The following is a 21,327-nucleotide window of genomic DNA, read 5'->3' as shown; positions in this document are numbered from 1 at the left end:
GAGTGAGGAATGTTGACAAAGACATTGCATCAATAGAACTTGCTGTTCTTTTTCAAATGCAGGTAATGCTATGGCATCTTTAACATCCACCTGCATTGCACTAACAGTGTGTGTTCCAACTAAAGTTCAGCTTCCATGGAGTGAAACTTGAATCTATGACCTTTAGACTTGGAGACCTTACAAACTAAGCCAAGCTGGAGACTTTCAATGCTAGTAGTGAAGGATTCATTTAATTTCAGTAAAGTTTGCCAACCCCACACTGAATTTTTAAATCATTCCCACATCACCGATGCATCATATCGTAGAATTTTGGGGAATATAGAAAAACAAATATTGACATATGTTGACGAACTATTGGCACACATAAGTGGGCAACAAATGTGACTAGTACTTAAACTTCATGTACATTGGTCCCAAGCAATACCATTTAAATGTCACTGGCATAACACTCACAGAAGTGAAAGTTGAATACATGAACCGCAGGGCACATATGGTAGCCTGCTTTCTAGCCCAACTTGCAAAGTGCTACAGCATGAATAATTGATGTATTACAAACTTAAACATTTCTAATAGGTACAATTATTTTGAAAGTTTAGACATCTTGCTGACAAATCAAAAATGAATTACTACTTTTCTACACGTATGTTTCCTGTGATATCAGGTGTAACAGTTCACACATGAATTTTACAGACTATGTACAAAAGTCAATAAATGTAACCCTTACGAGCTTCAGATTATTACACATTGTTATATGTATTTAAAACATAAAATCACTACACAGTATATTCTACCACAAACTTGCTCCATATAAATGTTAGCATGGAGAATATGTTCATAGCAATACTCAACACATTTATATTGTTCTGATGAAGGGTCCATAACCAAAACCTTGATCTGTTTTCTCTTAATAGGTCTTTATAGGATTTGTTATTTTTTATTTCAGGTTTCCAGCATTTTCAGTGATTGCTTCTTTAAAATGCTTTAATCATTAATGCTGTAGTATTTGAATGGAGTGCTTGATATTCTCAGCAGATGAGAGTCATGATAGTGAAAGCAGGATGGCATTCATTTCCTCACTGTTTTGGTCTCAACTTCAGACGTCACAAGATACCTGGAACATGTAAACCTCATTTAGTCGCCTTGCGAGATTTGTGACTGCGAAACTGTCTGCTTAGCTTCCCATAGCTCATGTTCCAGTAATGGAGTGAGGGAACCAGACTGGTGAAATTGTTGACACATTAGCAATTAGAGAGCTGGAAAGCTTAAGAAAACTCATATCCCTCTATCCAATCAAAAGTCCAAGTTCTAAAGATTATTAGAGTTGTGTCATAGAAAAACATGCCAACTCTTTCTGCCCATGAGTAAATTCATTTAATATACCCTGCAGTTGAACAACACTGGAACAGTGACATCATCTGTGGAGGCCAAAGGCTAATATTGTTTCATTCCTAGATATATTTAGCATTTTTCAAATGAAATTTTACCCATTCATTGCTGATGATATCTGATGCCGGAACATTAATAGTCCACTGACCTATATTTTTATTTTGTTAATTAGCTATCCAATTTGGACACATGGATACAAAGCAAGGTCTCAGATTGTTTTGTCAGCTTTCAGATGCGCAGTTGAATTCATCATTGTTTGAGCTGCAAATCCAACTTTGGGATTTGCGGCTCAAACAGGCAGCTCTGTTGGCAAGAAAAGTAGGAAAATAAGAGGAAAATACAATTATTTTCATTTGATACATTCTCCAGCGTTACCAATGCAACAGAACTTGTGTTGGTAACAAAAATATATAATGGGTAGATTGTTTTTTTTTAAACAATCTTCCTGGTTTGACAGTTGACGAACATCTTTGCACGTCCATACTGTATCTGAGTAAGCGGATGCACTGGTCATGAAGTTACTAATAAGTTACAATCCTGTTTTATGAGTTTGGGAAACAATATGGACAACATCAAAACACCAGTGACCGTGCCATTGTACTACAAATGGAAAACAAAAAAACCCTGTATATCACTGCTTTGAATGACTTCATCTTGTTCCCACCTTATGTTTCCTCAATTTCATGCATTATTTCCTGTCTCAGATAATTAGTGACCTAGGACCACAAGAGCATAAAGTGATTTCACTGCTCGGTGACATAATTGTCTCTTATTGGACCAATACAGCTGTATATCAATGCATATCAAATATGAAAGGCATCCTTTCTCATAAACATCCTCCTCTGGCTCCAGTGCAAATATCAGGCGCTGAGTGACACAAAAGGAAATCTTATTCCAAATGGTATCACTAGCTCAGAATTTTATTTATTGCGTTAAAGTATTCAGAACAGCAAAATCAAAAAAAAGTCAATTTAAAGTATGAGAGGATCAGAAGATAATGAGTAGTAATTTTTTTTTCAGGATGCACTCAGTTTAAGCTAGATCTGATGATAAATGACTCATGGTATACATTCAAATCTGTGCCCCTTGGGTTTAAAAGGAATGAATACAGGGGCCATCCCACAGGGAACAACCAGGATGGGGAGAAGAAATGACTTTACTGGGGATTTGGGCATCAAAGGTGGAGGTGAGGGAGTGATTGAGCAGACCAACAGCTGTTAAAGTTAAGTTCAAAACTTATTAGGGCTTTATCCTGAGACAAAATTTGAGGCTATTTTCTGGGTGCCCATTTAACCAAATCAAACTTAGTGGACCATTGGGTTGGCATCAAAGTTTTCTTTTGAACATAGGGCAGAATTTTTTAAAATTATAATAGCTGTAACATTAAATATGAACCAATATGATGGGCAGGAAAGGAGCAGCTGACTCACACTCACAATGGATGGCTGAAGCATCATAGCTATACACTTCCTAACCCCAGCAGCCATGTGAAATCCTGGGAAAAACAAAAAAAATGGAAAAGGAAACCCAGGAGCAAACGGAGAAATAAATCTGGAAAATTCTTCTCCGAACCCTTCAATCGTTTGAAATCAGCCCAGGAGACCACATTAACCATTTACTGCAAAATCACCTTTTATAGGATATGATCACTGCCCCAGCCAAGGACTGGGCCTGTTCCCTTTTGGAGACATGTAGACAGCCCTCATCAGCCAACAATGTTTTCCAAAATCTCACTAGCGAAAGAAAAGCCGCCTAACATCAAACCTATTCCTACTCTTGTGTAGTTCAAATGAATGACCTCCGGTTCTCCCCTTCTTCTTAAACTGAAATGATCACCAAAATAAAAGCAAAATAAAGCGCTGGAAAAACTGGAAAGTGCTGGAATTTTGAAGAAGAGTCATAATGGACTCTAAACATTAACAACCTATTTGGGGGAGATGGTGGTTAGTGGTAATGTTACTGAGTTAGTAATCTAGAGGCCCAGGCCAATGCTCTGGGCACACAAGTTCAAATCCCAGTACATTTAATTAATAAATCTGGAATATTAAGCAATCATTGATTGTTGTAAAAGCCCAGCTGGTTCACTGAAGTCCGTTTAGGGAAGGAAATCTGCAAATTTACCTTGTCTGGCTAACTTGTAACTCCAGACCCACAGCAATGTGGTTGATGCCTAACAAACCACTCAGTTGAAGGGAAATTAGGGATGGGCAACAAATGCTAGCCTTGCCATTGACGCCCATATCCCATGAAAGAATAAAGAAAAACATGCTCTGTTCCTCTCTCTACAGATGCTGCCAGACCTGCTGAGTTTTTCCAGCACTGTCTGTTTTTAGTTTAAACTGAAATGATCTATTGATAGGTACAGAGTCTAACCCTTTCATTAATTTATGTGCCTAATACACTGAGCTAGAAGAAGGGAAATTCTGGGAAAATGGAAGTCTGAATGTGCTAATGTTATCATCCCATCTACCCAAGGATAACTCCAGCAGTCATTTTATATCTGCATGACTTTGTAAAATTTTAGGCGTATGTTTGAAGTTAATAAATTAGAGAATGTTTCATAAAATATTTTCAACATTTTCCAGGCAAGTCATACACACATCACCTGAAGTGAAGTTGTAAGAATGGAAAGGTAGAGCAGACAGTCCTATAAACACTGAAAACCACATTTTTGTTTTTGCAAGGAGAACAAAGATTTTCCATTGTACTTGGTTGAGGGCCAAGGGTTTCTTTCCCTTATTATAAGCCAATGAACCAAACATTAAAACTTTGTTTCTCTTTCCTTTGTCTGCCAACACCATATTGTTTTACAGCTAATGGAACATAACCCAAACAAAGAAAACCAGGCCTGCCATTCTTTCCTGGTAAAGGATACCTTGAGTAAATTTCACCTTAACTCCATAAAATGATGTACGATGAACATCAAGGCACAAAATGTAATACAAAGCAGTCACGACAAAATCTTGAGATATGAAAGGCCTGATCTTTATATTTTATTTGCAAGATGTTCCATGTTCTGTTCATTGTTCGATATCCAGTGCAGGGCCATTCATCATCATGCTTGAAACTACCGTCTTTGCTGTGGACACCTTAGAGCTCTTGTGTACACTGATTGCCTCTCCGCTGTTTTGTTCTGGCTCAGCCTTGACAAAGATGTTCCTCACGGTGGACTGGAAGTTGTTAGTAACAAAGCAGTAGACAATTGGGTCCAAACAGCTGTTGAGGCTACTCAGGGTCACTGTAACATGATATACGATTAGGCTGATGTGAAGGGGCAGTTTAGGGTTTGCATAGACCACAACCTGACGGACATGAAAGGGCGTGAAACAGATCATGAATATAACCAGTACAGTGACCAGAAGCTGGACAGCTCTCATGCGCCTCTCCCTACTCTGCTGCATAAGGTTTGGTTTGGCCAAGGCACACATGATCCTAATTGTGAAGGCCGTGATGATCACTAAAGGCAAAAAGTATTCAAACACTGTCAGAGCAAAGAGCTTAGACAGACAACACGAGGCATACTTGATTGCTGTGGTGAGTATAGAGTAGGTGACGATAATGGCGAAGAGCCAGATGAAAACACAAATCCCTTTGGCATAGTGGGGGTTCCTCCACTTGCGTGAAGCTTCCATTTGGACTATAGCCAGGTACCTGTCCACACAAATGCAGGTTAGGAACAGAATGCTGCAGTACATGTTCACAAAATAGCTGAAAATGTGCACAAAAGAGCACGTCAGGCATTCTCCACCGCTGTAATACATTATTATCCTGGTTGGCAAGGAGAATCCCACCATCAAATCTGTGATTACTAGGTTTATGGTGTAGATGACAGATGTTGTTTTAGTCTTGGTGCGAAAACAAAATACATACAGTGCAACACCATTGAGTACAATGCCAACTACAAATATGATAACATTAATTATCATTAAGGCGAGCCACAGACTGTAGTAATCATTGTATAGTGCTTCATCAAGATGCGCTAGTTTATGTAGGTAGGGTTCCTTGTGGTTGTGAGTTCCGTTGCTAAGGCTAGTCGTGGTCACATTTGCAAGATTTGGTTCAACTGTCGCATTCTGCATGGCTGATCTTTTGGGCAACCTGCAACAAGACAAAAACAATTTTACTAATCATGGAAAATACCGCCAAGACCAGGAAGGCAGTGCCAACCACCAGTAACCAGCACTAAATGGGGGTCATTTTGGGATCATCCACCAATTGTAGAATCAGCCCAATTTTCATTCTGGTGAGTGAACTGGGTGGGTTTTCCAATGGAAGGTGATCTGCTCCACCAGGTTACCTTCCAGATGGCAAAGTTCAAAATTATCCCCAATGCCCTCTTAAAGTTCAAGGGAAGAAGAGATATGGGCCTGGATTTTCACCCTCGAGGTAGGTACAGAGAGATCTAGGTGTTCTAGTACATGAGTCACAAAAAAGTTAGTGCGCAGGTGCAGCAAGTAATTAAGAAGGCTAATGGAATGCTATCCTTTATTACGAGGGAGTTAACAAAAAAGTAAGAGTGTTATGCTTTAGTTATACAGGGCATTGGTGAGACTGCACCTCAAATACTATGTGCAGTTTTGGTCTCCTTATTTAAGGAAGGATGTAAATGCATTGGAGGCAGTTCAAAGGAGGTTTACTAGATTGATACCTGGAATGAGTGGGTTATCTTATGAGGAAAGATTGGACAGACTGGGCTTGTTTCCACTGGAGTTTAGAAGACTGAGGGGTGATTTGATTGAAGTGATCCTTGACAAGGTAGACCTCAAAAGGAGTTTCCTCTTGTGGGTGAGTCCAGAACTAGGGGGTACTGTTTTAAAATTAGGGGTCGCCCTTTTTGGACAGAGGTGAAGAGACATTTTTTCTCTCAGAGGGTTATGCAACATTGGAATTCTCTGCCTCAGAAGGTGATGGAGGCGGAGTCATTGAATATTTTAAGGCAGAAGTAGATAGATTCTTGTTAGGCAAGGGAATCAATGGTAATTGGGTTTAGATGGGAATGTGGAAATTGAAACTCAAGACGATCAGTCATGATCTTATTGAATGCCAGAGCAGGGTCAAAGGGTCTACTCCTGTTCCCATTTCTTATGTTCTTATAAAGGCACTCCTGAAAATCAGGCAGCCAGGAATGGGATTGGGAATCTTGGAATCATGATCACCCACCATTTTGAAAGGGTTCCCGAGTCATCCCAACTTGGTGAAAATCGAGACCATGGTGTGAGGTGCAAATCTCAGTTGATTTATGGCACTAAACTGCCTGCCTTGTACAAACAGCAGGTCACCCTTAGCCACCCTGTTATATTTAAGATCTGCACATGAATTTAAAATGCACTTTTTACTTACTTATCCTTTCTGTTTCTTTTTTTCTCTTTCTCAATTCCATCTTTCTTTTCCTCCATCTCTCTATTTTTCCTTCTGCAGTTGATTTGATTCTAATCCACCCTCCTTCTCTGTCGTTCCTGTCTCTTTCACAATCCCTAAATCTCATTGGTCAAGACGATGGATTGTTCGTCCCATCATTTCACTAAGGCATTGCTTCTCAAACTGGGGATCCGCAGAGATTTTCTAGAGGATCCAGAAAATAATGTGAAAGTGTAGGGCTGGGCCTTATAGGTAGACAATGTGGTTGATTGCCCAGGGTGCCATGATCAGGGAGGGTTGCCATGGGCATGAACACACCGGAGGCAGGCTGGAAGAGAACTTGGACACGAGCAGAATGCAGCTGCTATGTGTGCAACGCGGAATGGGCCGGCTGTCCCACTTAGCAGGCGGGCATGTAGGGAAGATCTCTGAGAGTGGCACGATGATCGCCTGTTCCCAAGGTGATGGTTGTGTATGCCAGGTGAGTTCAGACTTACTCAAAGAGTGGAGATTTAAAAAAATTATTTAAATACTACAGACTTAAACTCAAAGAAAATGTGCCAAACTACTAGCTTGCCCAGAGTACCATCTTTTCTAAGGCGGACCCTGTTAGCAAGTAGAGCTGTAAAAATGAAGTCTTGTTTACAGTGCCTGAAAACTCTGCAGTAGTGAACTGCAGAAGCTCACAGTGCCATTTGGAGCTACAACAAGCAACAAAAAGTACAAATATACATACACTTTACTTTTGGAATACATTCTGCATTTTGGTCATTCTGGCAACTATTTGTTTCTGTAAAACAAGGTCACCCTTAAAAATGTTAAAATACAGACACACACATCATAATAATAAAGTGACAGAAGTAAATACCTATTTTGTTAAAAGCATTATTAATGCTGCCTTTTAATGCAGCAGTTTCATATTATGAATGTTATATAGTGTTATAATTTAGACTGGGGAAGTCCATGACTACTAATCCATTTGAAAATCCATCAACCAAAAATGTTTGAGAACTACTGCACTAAAGTCCCAGAATCCTTGCTGATGATCCTTGCACTATTATTGGGGCCCTGCAAGTTACACTGCAAATTATAGTCACGCTGAACAGTGCAAATAAAAGTCTAGCTAACAGTGCATGTCATGAGATGTACCACTCCTGCAAGATTTGGCACATTGTATTCTCATCCCCTGTGTTATGTGTGCATAATAGGTCTGCGGTCGGCCACTCCCTACGTGGAGTGATGCTCAGAGGGAATGCCGGCTGGAAAATCGCGGGCCAGCAATGCTTGACAATCTGCCCTTGAATTTCAACACATGGAACATCAGATGCTGCAGGCTATAATGATTTCTCAACCAACACACTCTGCTCGCACTGCTCCATAACCAGTGTTACTTCACCACAGATTTGGCCCTTGTCTTATGCTGCAGGCCACATAGTTCATAGGTCAATGTGCTTTCTAGAACATGGAGCAGCAAACAGCTCATACTGTTCATCATACTGGGCCGAAGCCTGTGCTCCCCAGTTTCTAATGTTTTGTTTTGAATAAGGTGCCACGTGCACATATCCCGGATCATTTTACGGTTTGGGTAATTTTGTCTGTTAGTCAAAATTTTACTCGCCATACCCAAGGTTTCATTTGTTTTGTTTGGATTAAGGAGTTTTGGATGTTTAAGTGTTCCTCTGTAAGCCCACATACCAGACTTCCCTAAAAAGGAAATTTGAATTTCTGTTTAATTTATAGTACTGTGGCAACTTAAACTGCACAGCTTGCTTAGCCTGTCAGAATCCATTGCCTCTGTTTACAAAGGGTTTATGAAGTTTCGCAGAATAGTTGCACAATGTGGCAGGTAAGCATTTCCCACATTGCAGTGAAAATGGATTGCTAAAGTCATGTAACTGTATAGCCCTGTGCTGAAGTAGGTAAATGTATCATTCTTTGTTATGTCTATTGTAAGGAACATATCTTTTTATTTCTGTTGGACTGTTGTGAAGAACATATCTTTTTATTATCTGATGGATTGTGGATTAAAATTATAATGGCTGCAGGTTGAAAGACATGTCCACTGGAACAGGATGAGAGATATATACAATGTTGCAACCCTGGAACTGAGTGTGCAATGAAAGAAAGGATGGTGCTGGAAAGGAGTCCTGGACTAAGGGAGCTGCCTGGCAACAACATTTTAATTGGCTCCTGAACAGGTGACCAGGTTTTGTATTGAGTGCAGCTGAATAGCTCCTAGCCTGAAAGATATATAAAGGGTAAGAGAGAGGCAAAAGTGGACATTGGGCCACTGGAAAATGACACTGGAGAAGTAGTAGTGGGGAACAAAGAAATGGCGGAGGAACTGAATAGGTACTTTGTGTCAGTCTTTACGGTGGAAGACATGAGTGACATCCCCAAAGTTCAAGAGAGTTTGGGGCAGAGGTGAGTATTGTGGCCTTAACCAAGGAGAAGGTACTAGGAAAACTGAAAGGTCTGAAAGTGGATAAATCACCTGGACCAGATGGATTACACCCCAGAGTTCTGAAGGAGATAGCTGAAGAGATAGTGGAGGTGTTAGTGGCGATCTTTCAGGAATCACTGGAGTCAGGGAGGGTCCCAGAGGACTGGAAAATCACTAATGTAACCCCCCTGTTTAAGAAGGGAGTGAGGCAAAAGATGGGAAAGTACAGGCCGATTAGCCTGACCTCGGTCATTGGTAAGATTTTAGAGTCCATTATTAAGGATGAGATTTCAGAATACTTGGAAGTGGATGGTAAAATCGGGCAATGGTTTCATCAAGGGGAGGTCATGCCTGACAAATCTGTTAGAATTCTTTGAGGAGGTAATGAGTAGGTTAGACAAAGGAGAGCCAATGGATGTTATCTACTTGGACTTCCAGAAGGCCTTTGACAAGGTGCCGCACAGGAGGCTGCTCAGTAAGATAAGAGCCCATGGTGTTGGAGGCAAGGTACTAGCATGGATAGAAGATTGGCTGTCTGGCAGGAGGCAGAGAGTGGGGATAAGGGAGTCCTTCTCAGGATGGCGGCTAGTGACTAGTGGAGTTCCGCAGGGGTCAGTGTTGGGACCACAACTTTTAACTTTATACATCAATGATCTAGATGAAGGAACTGAGGGCATCCTGGCTACATTTGCAGATGATACAAAGATAGGTGGAGGGACAGGTAGTATTGAGGAGGCGGGGAGGCTGCAGAAGGATTTGGACATATTAGGAGAATGGGCAAAGAAGTGGCAGATGGAATACAACGTGGGGACGTGTGAGGTCATGCACTTTGGTAGGAAGAATAGAGGCATAGACTATTTTCTAACTGGGGAGAGAATTCAGAAATCTGGAGTGCAAATGGACTTGGGAGTCCTAGTCCAGGATTCTCTTAAGGTTAACTTGCAGGTTGAGTCACTAGTTAGGAAGGCAAATGCAATGTTGGCATTTATTTCGGGATGACTAGAATATAAAAGCAGGGATGTGCTGCTGAGGCTTTATAAGGCTCTGGTCAGGCCACATTTAGAATATTGTGAGCAATTTTGGGCCCCATATCTCAGGAAGGATGTACTGGCCCTGGAGAGGGTCCAGAGGAGGTTCATGAGAATGATCCCAGGAATGAAAGGCTTAACATATGAGGAACGTTTGAGGACTCTGGCTCTATACTCAATGGAGTTTAGAAGGATGAGGGGGGATCTGATTGAAACTTACAGAATACTGAAAGGCCTGGATAGAGTGGACGTGGGGAAGATGTTTCCATTAGTAGGAGAGACTAGGACTCGAGGCACAGCCTCAGAGTAAAGGGAAGACCTTTTAGAACAGAGATGAGGAGAAACTTCTTTAGCCTGAGAATCTATGGAATTCATTGCCACAGAAGGCTGTGGTGGCCAGGTTATTGAGTGTATTTAAGACAGAGATAGATAGGTTCTTGATTGGTAAGGGAATCAAAGGTTATGGGGAGAAGGCGGGAGAATGGGGTTGAGAAACTTATCAGCCATGATTGAATGGCGGAGTAGACTCAATGGGCTGAATGGCCTAATTTCTGCTCCTATGTCTTATGGTCTTATGGAACAAGACCTAAAACCTCTTTCTCCTGTGTGTGGAAGATTCCAGTAATTCTGTAATGATAGCTAGCTGGCTTTTCTTCTCACATCTCTATAATCTGCTCTCCCTCTGAACACCCCTGTCAAGAGGCGAAGGGGAAAATCACTGTTGGAGACATTGAAAGGCAAGTGCTCAACCAATGAACTAAGTACTGAAAGTGTTGGAAGACCACCTTGTGTAATCAACAAGAACTGAAAGGAATTTGGAAGACAACAGTCAAAATTAACCCATCGAATCATGTACTCTGGAATTGGTGCCACTGATCTGTTTTATCCCACCCTTAAAATCCATGTTTTGTTTGCCTTATGTGTCTTGTATGTGTGTGTATAGGGATTTAAGAAAGGGTAGAGTTTAGGCTATAGAGTTAGAAATTAGCAGTTTATATTTCTTTCTTTTGCCACTGGTTAACGACAGTTTGTTCAATAAACGGTTATTTACTTATTAAGTTTACAAACCTGATGCTCATATTCTGTTAACCTAAGTTAAACATTTAGGTAGAATTGGGGCAATCTGGTGGTTTGATCAAACTTTTTCACATTTGTCGTGGTTCAGGGAGCAGAGGGGCTTGATATTGCAGCGCACTATCCCTAGTGATACATGCCAAAGTTTGGGGGCTCCCAAGACACCAATGATTTGGGCGTAGATTTAGTTAGCAATAACAGCTAAAAGGAAACACCAAGTTTGCACTGTCAAAAATAAGATGGCACTGGAAACTGCTAAAGCTTTCCTGCAAGTGGAAGAGATGTTCCTGATGATTTTACAAGGGATCCCAAAAGCCAGGTTAATCGAATTGGCAAGTAAATTAAGAATAGGATTGCCTGCCAAAGCTAGGGATGCAGGAATAATTGAAGAGATAGCACAGCATTTGAAATTGGAAGGAATATCCAAGTGACCAAGTTCTCCAAGGGGTGCTTCATTGGAATGGGCTCAAATTCAGTTGAAAATAAAAAAAATTGAAACTAGAAGCACCAGAAAAGGAAAGAGAAAAGGCCATTCCAAAGGGGACAGGCAGAAAGGGCAGAGAAAGAAAAAGAGAAAGAAAGAGAGAGAGCATTCCAAAGGGAACAGGCAGAAAAGGAAAGAGAGAGGAGCTTTCAAAGGGAGTTAGAAATTTTGAAGTTAGAAAAGGCGGAAAGAGAAAAAGAGAGAGAATTCCAGCTTAAAATGCTGACAGCTAAAAAAGAACTCCAGTAGGTGAGGCACGACTTATTTCGAGATCAGAACTCTGCGGGGAGTAGTTAAAATTTGTGCAAGCTCTTTCAAAACTTGAGGAAGGGGACGTTGAAGCTTTCTTTATTTCATTCGAGAAGATAGCTGAACAGATGAACTGGCTGAAGGAAAACTGGACATTGCCCAGGTAGAGCACAAGAAATTTATACTTCATTGTCAGAGGAGGTTTCTAGGGATTATGATTTGGTGAAAAAAGCCTTTTTGAGTTGGTCCCTGAAGCATACAGGCAAAAGTTTTGAAATTTAAGGAAACAGCTTAGGAAAATTTGCATTGAATTTGAAAGGATCAAGCAAGGTAGATTTGATAGTTGGATACGAGCATTAGGAGTTGAAAATACCTATGAAGTTCTCAGAGAGACCATGCTCTGGGAAGAATTTAATAACTCCCTACCTTCTGTAATAAGATCCCACATTGAAGACCAAAATGTTGCAATTGCTAGACTGGCAGCAGTAATGGCTGACAATTATGAGCTGATCCATAAAACTAAACTTTTTTCCATCACTACCATAAATTTGAGAAAAAGATAGAAAGTGGGAGAGTGAAAGGAAGGCAAGTAGCCAGGGTAAAGAATGGACAGCTGGGAATAGCTTGAGATCTCCTCCCTAGATCAGGAAGGGAGGTACTGAGGGTGGAAATGAAACTCGAAGGCCTAAGTATTTCCATTGTAATAAAGTGGGACACATTTGTTCAGAATGCTGGAAGTTGCATCGGGAGCCCGTGGGTCTTATTGGAGTTCATAAGAGTGAGTCCAAAAAGGGAACTCAAAAAGAAAATGCCACAGATCAAATTGTAGCTTTAACTACAAATAAGGGTCTGGAGGTAACCACTTTTGTGAATGCAGGTGAAGTGATTAAGATAGATGAGAGATATAAAGGGATTTTGTCTAAAGGAAAGATAACCCCTTTTTCATCAAATGATGCAGCTAAACCCATAAATATATTAAGGGATACAGGAGCTACTCAAACTTTTTTGCTGGAGAAGGACCTAGTTTTCCCTCCAGAGAGTTTAATGAAAGCTAAAGATTGGTAAACAGGATAAGTGGAGCGGGTATACCGGTTTCATTGTACAAAGTACAGTTGGAGTGTGATTTGTTGTCTGGATTGGTGGTTGTAGGAGTGTTTAAGAAATTACCCATGGATGGAGTTGATCTACTTCTGGAGAATGATTTGGCAGGAGTGAAGGTTATAGTTTCGCCCATACTTACTGTAAGTCCACGAAAGGCTAAAGAGACAGAACAGTTACAAGAAGAAGCTCCTGGTATTTTTCCATCATGTGCGGTGACTAGGGCAATGGCTAAACAAAATCCATCACCAAAGGTCAAAGTAATGGCATGAGCAGATGTTAGAGTAGCCAAAACTTTCTTTAAGGATGAGGATAATTTAGAGGAAGTGTTTGGAATGTCTTCATTAATTGAGGCTCAGAAAGCAGATCCAGAGTTAAACGAGTTAACACAGTCAGCTCACACTGAAGCTGAGGCTGAAGGAGTTCCAGAGTGCTATTCTTTATAAATGGAGTTCTGATGAGGAAGTGGAGACACCCTCACAGACTTGTGGATGAGAAGTGGATGGTTGTTCATCACATAGTGGTACTGCCCAAATATTGTAAGGGGATATTGCGAGTAGCACATAAAATTTCAATCGCACAACATGTAGGAATACCGAAAACCCAGGCATCGATAAACAGGCATTTTACCTGGCCAAGACTTCATAAGGATGTAGTGCAATTTTTAAGACTTGTCATATATGTCAGGTAGTAGGTAAACCTCAACATGTAATCAAACCAGCACTTTTAATACCCATACCAGCTTTAAAAAAGCCATTCAGTCAGGTATTAGTAGATTATGTAGGAACATTACCCAAAAAGAAAGCAGGACATCAGTATATCTTTACAACCTTGGATATGACAACCTAATATCTAGAAGCTATTTCTTTAAGGACAATAACAGCTAAGGTGATAATGGAAAAGCTAACTCAGTTTTTCACTTGTTATGGCCAACTGATTGAAATACAATCTGACCAAGGTTCTAGTTTCATGTATAATATTTTCCAGGACATAATCAGCAATTTGGGTATCAAACAACTAAACTCTACCACCTATCATCCACAGACACTGAGAGGTTTAGAAAGATACCATCAGACTCTCAAAAACCATGATTAAGACCTACTGACATGAATACCCAAAGGATTGGGACAAAGGATTAGATTTCTTACTATTTGCTACCAGAGATCATCTGAATGAATCTACTGGATTTAGTCCCTTTGAATTGATCTATGGTTATGAAATAAGAGGTCCCTTAAAGGTGATTAAGGAAAAATTCCTAAAGTGGAAAGAAGCAAGCTCCATGTTGGATTATGTGTCCATGTTTCTAGAAAGACTCACAGGAGCATGTAAAGTAGCACAAGAGCACTTAAAAATTTCCCAAGCCAAAATGAAATAATAGGGAGACAAACATGCTACAACTAGAATGTTCCAAGCAGAAGATGAGGTATTGGTATTATTACCTTTGCAGGGTGAACCCCTGAAAGCGAAATTCAATGGCCCATACAAGATTGTTAGAAGAGTTAGTGGTGACTTATCTGGTGGATTCTCCTGAGTGTAGGAAGAAAACACAGTTTTGTCACATAAACATGTTGGCGCAATATCGTTGCAGCGAAGGTGATAAGGTAGAGCAAGTGTGTCCGGTGGTAGGAGTGGTGGATGATGACAGAGACAGTAAGAGCAAGGTAGAAGGTGAAGTAGACAGTGCCCAAAGCGAACCTACTACAATTTGACTAGCCAATATGACAATACTGGGACAGTTAGACACTGTATTCTCATATTTAGAGGAAGGACCAAGGAAAAATCTAATAAGGTTACTTATGAAGTATAAGGGAATTCGTAGGCATATACCTAGATGTACTACATTAACTAAACATGACATTGGTGTAGGAGACTCAGTGCCGATAAAATAACATCATTATCGGTTGAGCCCAGAGAAACAAGCTCAGTTAGAAACAGGGATCAAGTATATGCTGAACAATCAATTGATTGAGCCTAGCCAAAGCGGCTGGAGTTCACTGGTAGTATTGGATACTAAGCCAGATAGATCCACTAAATTTTGAATAGGCTACAGGAAAATGAATGTAGTAACAAGGACAGATTCATACCCAATTCCTCGGTTAGAAGATTGCATCGATAGGGTTGGCAGTGCCTCATTTCTCTCTAAGATTGATCTATTGAAAGGGTACCGGCAAGTGCCATTAACATCAAGGGCTAAAACAATATCTGCCTTTGTTACACCAAGTGGATTGTATCAATGTCTAGTCATGCCGTTTGGGTTTAAAAATGCCCTAGCTACATTCCAGAGACTTATGAATCAAGTTGTAGCTGAAGTACCTAACAGTGTGGCTTATCTAGATGATGTCGTAATATATAGTAACACATGGGAAGAACATGTAAAGCAGTTAGATGACCTGTTTAAGCAATTGTATTTGGCTGGCTTAGTCATAAATCTGGCCAAAGCCAAATTTGCAAAAGCAAGGGTAACTTACTTAGGTCACGTTGTAGGATAAGGTCAAGTGTTGCCAAGAACAGCAAAAGTGAATGCTCTAATAGAATTTCCCATTCCTAAAACTAAACGAGAAATCCTGAAATTTTTGGGAATGTGTGGGTTTTATAGAAAATTTGTGCCTAACTTCAGCACAATAGCTGTACCTCTCACTAGTTTGTTAAGAAAACAGGCAAAAGTGGTATGGTCAGCAGAATGCCAAGCAGCCTTTGAAAAGCTGAAGGCAATCTCAATAAGTGAACCAGTGTTGGCTGCCCCTGACTTTACCAAACCTTTTAAAATGGCAACTGATGCTAGCAACTTAGGGGTAGGTGCAGTCCTACTACAAGATGATAAACTAGGTATAGAGAAGCCGGTGGGGTACTCTTCCAAGAAACTGAATCAATATCAGAGGAAGTACTCTACAGTGCAGAAAGAAACTCTAGAATTGTTGTTGTCTCTTCAACACTTTGAAGTTTATGTCTGACATGATAACAAAGGAACACCAATCTACACTGACCATAATCCTCTGGCTTTCACTGAAAAGTTTAAAACTCGAAATGTGAAACTGTTTAGATGGAAACTATTGTTTCAACCATTCAGTGTAAAGATTGTTCATATTGCCGGCAAAGATAATGTGATCGTGGATGCATTGTCCCCGGCATAAAATAAGTTAAAGGGGTAAGAAGTGCTAAATAATCTTGGAAAGCTGTGTGCTGGAACAGCGTGCCCATTTGAACTAGGCATGAACTGATGAATTTCAGGTCTCCTGCCTCGCTGGCAGTGGACCTAAGGCAAGTCTCGGGAAGAGGCAGAAATGGGAATGGTGACTGCTGTGGAGTCCAGACGTTAACCTCTGCTTCCCTAGTCTCCACAGGAATGGATTTTGGTAGTGGCTGCTGCTTAGGCTGCAGCAACTGCTGAAAAATCTTGAAAAGGGTTGGTCTCCAATTTCACAGAGACTTCCTAAAACAGGTGTTAGTTCCCCCACTTACATATGTAAAGCACTGACCATTTCTTTGGGGCAAATTGTTATGCAATGAATTGTACTCTGTCAGCCAATGATCAAGGTGGCTTTTATAACAGGCCTCACAGCAGTCTGTTTTACAGCAAACAGAATCCACCAATCTGCAAACAGAGTCTGCTTAAACAATATACTATAACAAACATCCTACCCAATAGGGAAGAAATTAGTAAGGGATAAATTATATATCATATATATATAATACATATATATATATATATATATATGTATACACTTTTTCCTCAGGGTAATAAAATTCCAGGTTCAAGTCCTATGCCAGGGTCACTCTGCTGTACTGAGGGAGTGCTACACAGTTGGAGGTGCTGTCTTTTGGGTGAAACATTAAACCCAGGCCCCATTGTCTGCTCAGGTGGACGTAGAAAGAAAAGAGCAGGGAAATTATTCCTGGTACCCTGGACAGTAGCTATTGCTCAATCAACATTATAAAAAATGGATTATCTTGTCATTATCACCGTTTGTGGGAGCTCGCTGAGTGCAAAATAACTGCTGTGTTTCCTACATTACAAGAGTGACTTCATTTCAAAAGTACTTAATTGGCACTTTGAGATGCCCAGTGGAAAAGTGCTATGTAAGTGCAAGCCTTTATTTTCATTTTGAAGTAGATTTTATTTTTGTGCAGTTTTGTTATTTGAAGATATGGTGAAACTCAGATGGAATGGCATTGATTTGTAGCATCATTTGCAACAGTAACCACAAAATTAAAAAATGCTGCTTGATTTCCCACTAAAATAGATTTGAAATAAACACTTGAGATCAGAACTCGCTTTTGCTTGCCTTGAGCTTGCAGATGTGTTACTTAAGTTATAGTGTGGCAGCGTGGGTCAGTTGGCACTTTTGAGTAGAAATGTTGTAATTGCTCCTGACTTTGACATATAATTTAGACTGATCTTTCAGTGAAAGACTGAGCAAGAGATGCTTATCTTCAGATGAGACCTACTCAGGAGTGACTCATTCCTTGGAGGTGAGTGTGGAGGGGCATGGGAAGGCTTGGTTTGGAGACCTTAGCATTTTACTAGTCCATGATGCTAAATACTACTTTCTTAATTTGGTGTCAATCCACACACATATAATTGTGAAAAGGCATATATACAATGGTTAATATAAATTTAGTAGAAAAATTGGATGAAGACATTTGCGAGTGGTGCTGGGGAGATGAGGGAAATGGCCAAACACTTGGAAAAGCTTGTCAAAAGTGAGCATTCTTCCTGAGATCATTTAGCTGTAGCTCCATTGACAGGCTTGGAGTTGGGCATCTGAAGCTTTTCTGCCCACTCAGGCAGCGCAAAAGCATGAACGTGCCACCAAATGCTCCAGAACTTTTAACCCCTTGGATGCTGACTGCAAATTAATGAGCGTTTTAAGAGACAGCAGAGCAACTGGCCGACTGGCCAAGCTGTACAATCTCCTTGCAAAAGATGGCCATAGTGCAGTCACTGGTGGAGGCCCCTTGCAATGTCTTTATTAAGGTATGGACCAGTATCCATTATGGTTCAAACTAACAATGCAGCCTTGCAGTGCAGGTTAGGAGAATGCCTGTGCTGGAGCTGAGAGTACAGCATGCAGTCCAATGGCCGAAGCTGCCAGCAATCGGTCAAGCGGAGTGGGGTGGATGTGGGTGGGCCTTTGGACAGCCAATGAGCGCGCTGCACACTGGCTATCCAAGTGGTGGCCAGCATTTTCCTGCATGTGAATGGGCCATCTGACTTAACCAAGAGAGGTTCTTAGTACACCCATGTAAACCCACAGATCTCTCTGATCGTGCAGGAGGAGAACGTCAGGATCATGGAGCCTTGTGATTTAACGGTATGCCTTATGGCTGACAGAGACCAGAAAAGAAGAAGTGTTCAGAGGAGGCACCTGGCTTGGCAAAGGGAGGAATACCTCCCTCAAGAAGAAGGGGTGGAAGGGTCTGCTGCGCATGCAGCTGAAGATCCACAGGGAGCCGTTGCACATAGGCACCTCGCTAGACCCAGGGTCTATAGACGGTGTCTGTCATCTTGCAGGTGACTGAGAACCAGTGTCACTGAAGAGAGCACGTGCCACATATGCCACCGGCAGCAGGATTTGATGTCAAGGGGACATTGAGGGCATTCACTGCCAGTGGCCGTGAAAGTGAACACGGCACTCAATTTTTACGCCATCTTCCTAGATTGCTGCAGTCCATGCAGGGAAGGTGCACCCACAGTGCTGCTAGGAAAGGAGTTCCAGGAGTTTGACCAAACGACAGTGAAGGAACAGCAATATAGTTCCAAGTCAGGATGGTGTGGGGCTTGGAGAGGAACTTGCAGGTGGTGGTGTTCCTATACATCTGCTGCCCTTATCCTTCTAGGTGGTAGAGCTCGCGTGTTTGGGAGGTGCTGTTGAAGGACCCTTGGTGAGTTGCTGCAATGCATCTTGTAGATGGTACACATTGTTGCCACTGCACATTGGTATTGGAGGGAGTTAATGTTTAAGGTATTGGATGGGGTGCCAATCAAGCAGGCAGTCTTGTCTTTGATGGTGTCAAGCTTCTTGAGTGTTGTTGGAGCTGCACTCATCCAGGCAAGCGGCGAGTATTCCATCACACTCCTGACTTGTGCCTTGTAGATGGTGGTCAAGCTTTGGGGAGTCAGGAGGTGAGTTACTCATTGCAGGATTCCTGGCTTCTGATCTGCTCTTGTAGACACATTATTTATATAGCTGGTCCAATTCAATTTCTGGTAATCACCAGGATGTTGATAGTGGGGCATTCAGTGATGGTAATGCCATTGAATGACAAGGGCCGATGGTTAGGTTCTCTCTTGTTGGAGATAGTCATTGTCTGGCACTTGTGTGCCATGAAGACCACCTCCAATAAGTTGGGCTGAATGGCCTGTTTGTCTGCTGTAAATTCTATGTGATTCTATGGAAAATTTACCAGCACAAATGATTTTGCAGTATTAAAATTAAAGTAAGATTAATCTAACAGTGTATAGTTTATTTAATACTTGAGCAATAGTAATATCATACCTAAACCCTAACAGCTAATTTCTCCTTTGTCTGATCATCCCACTTGTGCTGTCTCCAATAGGGTATTCAGGAAAAACTTCTTTAGCCAGAGAGTGGCGGAAATATGAAACTTGCTACCACAAGGAGTAGTTGAGGCTCATGTTATGGATGTATTTAAGGGAAGCTAGATTAGCACATGAAGGAGCAAGAAATAGAAGGATATATTGACAGAGTTAGATGAAGACGTGTGTGAGGAGGCTACTGGAGCATAAACACTGGCATGGATGTTTGGAGCTGAATGGCCTGTCCCTGTGTTGTAGGTACTTTGTAATACTATGTTGAAACTCATTATAACTAACCAAACACACCGGTTAGCGTAGTCCTGGTGTTAAAACCAAATGATTGAGTTGATTAAACTAAGGGAACAATCCAACTGACTGACCTAATAGATACTGATGGGTAATAACTTTTATCTGCCTATAATCATATTGAATGACCATCAGGTATATGGCCATTAAAGTTGAATGAAACACTTGGCAACCCTTTGTGTTTTAATTAGCTTTCTTCACCATTTACCCAGTAAAACACGGTGGAATATCCTTTACTAATATAATAAAACACAGGTTTTTTTAAAAATTATTCATCCATGGGATGTGGGCTTCGCTGGCTGGGCCAGCATTTATTGCCCATCCCTAGTTGAGAAGGTAGTGGTGAGCTGCCTTCTTGAACCGCAGTCCATGTGGTTTAGGCACACCCATAGTGCTGCTAGGAAGGGAGTTCCAGGATTTTGACCCTGTGACAGTGAAGGAACAGCGACATATTTCCAAGTCAGGATGGTGAGTGACATGGAGGGGAACTTCCAGGTAGTGGCATTCCCATCTATCTGCTGCCCTTGTCCTTCTAGGTGTTAGTGGTCGTGGGTTTGGAATGTGCTGTCTTAGTAGTCTTGGTGAATTCTTGCAGTGCATCTTGTAGATGGTACACACTGCTGCTACTGTGCGTCGGAGGAGGGAGTGAATGTTTGTGGATGTGGTGCCAATCAAGCAGGCTGCTTTGTCCTGGACGGTCTCCAGCTTCTTCAGTGTTGTGGGAGCTGCACTCATCCAGGCAAGCTGGGAGTATTCCATCACACTCCTGACTTGTGCCTTGTAAATGGTGGACAGGCTTTGGGGAGTCAGCAGGTGAGTTACTTGTCACATGATTCCTAGCCTCTGATTTGTTCTTGTAGCCACAGTATTTATATGGCTAGTCCAGTTCAGTTTCTGGTCAAGGGAACCCCCCAGGATGTTGTTAGTGGGGGATTCAGTGATGGTAATGCCATTGACCATCAAAGCGTGATGGTTGGATTCTCTCTTGTTGGAGATGGTCTTTGCCTGACATTGGTGTAGCGTGAATGTTGCTTGCCACTTGTCAGCCTAAGCCTGGATATATTGTCCAGGTCTTGCTGCATTTGGACATGGACTGCTTTAGTATCTGAGGAGTTGCGAATGGTGCTCAACATTGTGCAATCATCAGCAAACACCGTGAGAGGAAGACAAAAAGTAGCACTGAGCACTTCTGAGGAATGTTTTGGCCACACAAATTTCATTTTGAAGAAAGCCTGTCCACCCACTACACTTGTTCCTCAACTGAAGATGACTATTTCGTTTCTATTTACCACCGTCATTTTAGAATCTGCCATCTCCAGTTCACTTTTTATTGAATTATATAAACCATGGCAAAAGTTCTGAT

The 21,327-nt window shown here is 41.3% G+C and overlaps 1 protein-coding gene across 1 annotated transcript in view; it reads right to left on the bottom strand.

Moving 5' to 3' along the window:
- Positions 1 to 3,611: 3,611 nt before the first annotated feature.
- LOC121279426 (G-protein coupled receptor 20-like) overlaps positions 3,612 to 21,327 on the bottom strand; it is a 38,882-nt gene continuing 21,166 nt past the window's right edge. The window contains exon 2 of the mRNA XM_041190668.1: positions 3,612 to 5,484. Within this exon, the coding sequence (XP_041046602.1) occupies positions 4,407 to 5,465 (1,059 nt within the window). The 5' untranslated portion in view covers positions 5,466 to 5,484 and the 3' untranslated portion in view covers positions 3,612 to 4,406. The remainder of the gene's footprint in view (positions 5,485 to 21,327) is intronic.

This window comes from Carcharodon carcharias, chromosome 6 (assembly GCF_017639515.1).
Source record: "Carcharodon carcharias isolate sCarCar2 chromosome 6, sCarCar2.pri, whole genome shotgun sequence".
NCBI lineage: Eukaryota > Metazoa > Chordata > Chondrichthyes > Lamniformes > Lamnidae > Carcharodon > Carcharodon carcharias.
The sequence above is the reverse complement of the archived record's forward strand: the minus strand, read 5'-3'. Positions and strand labels throughout refer to the sequence as shown.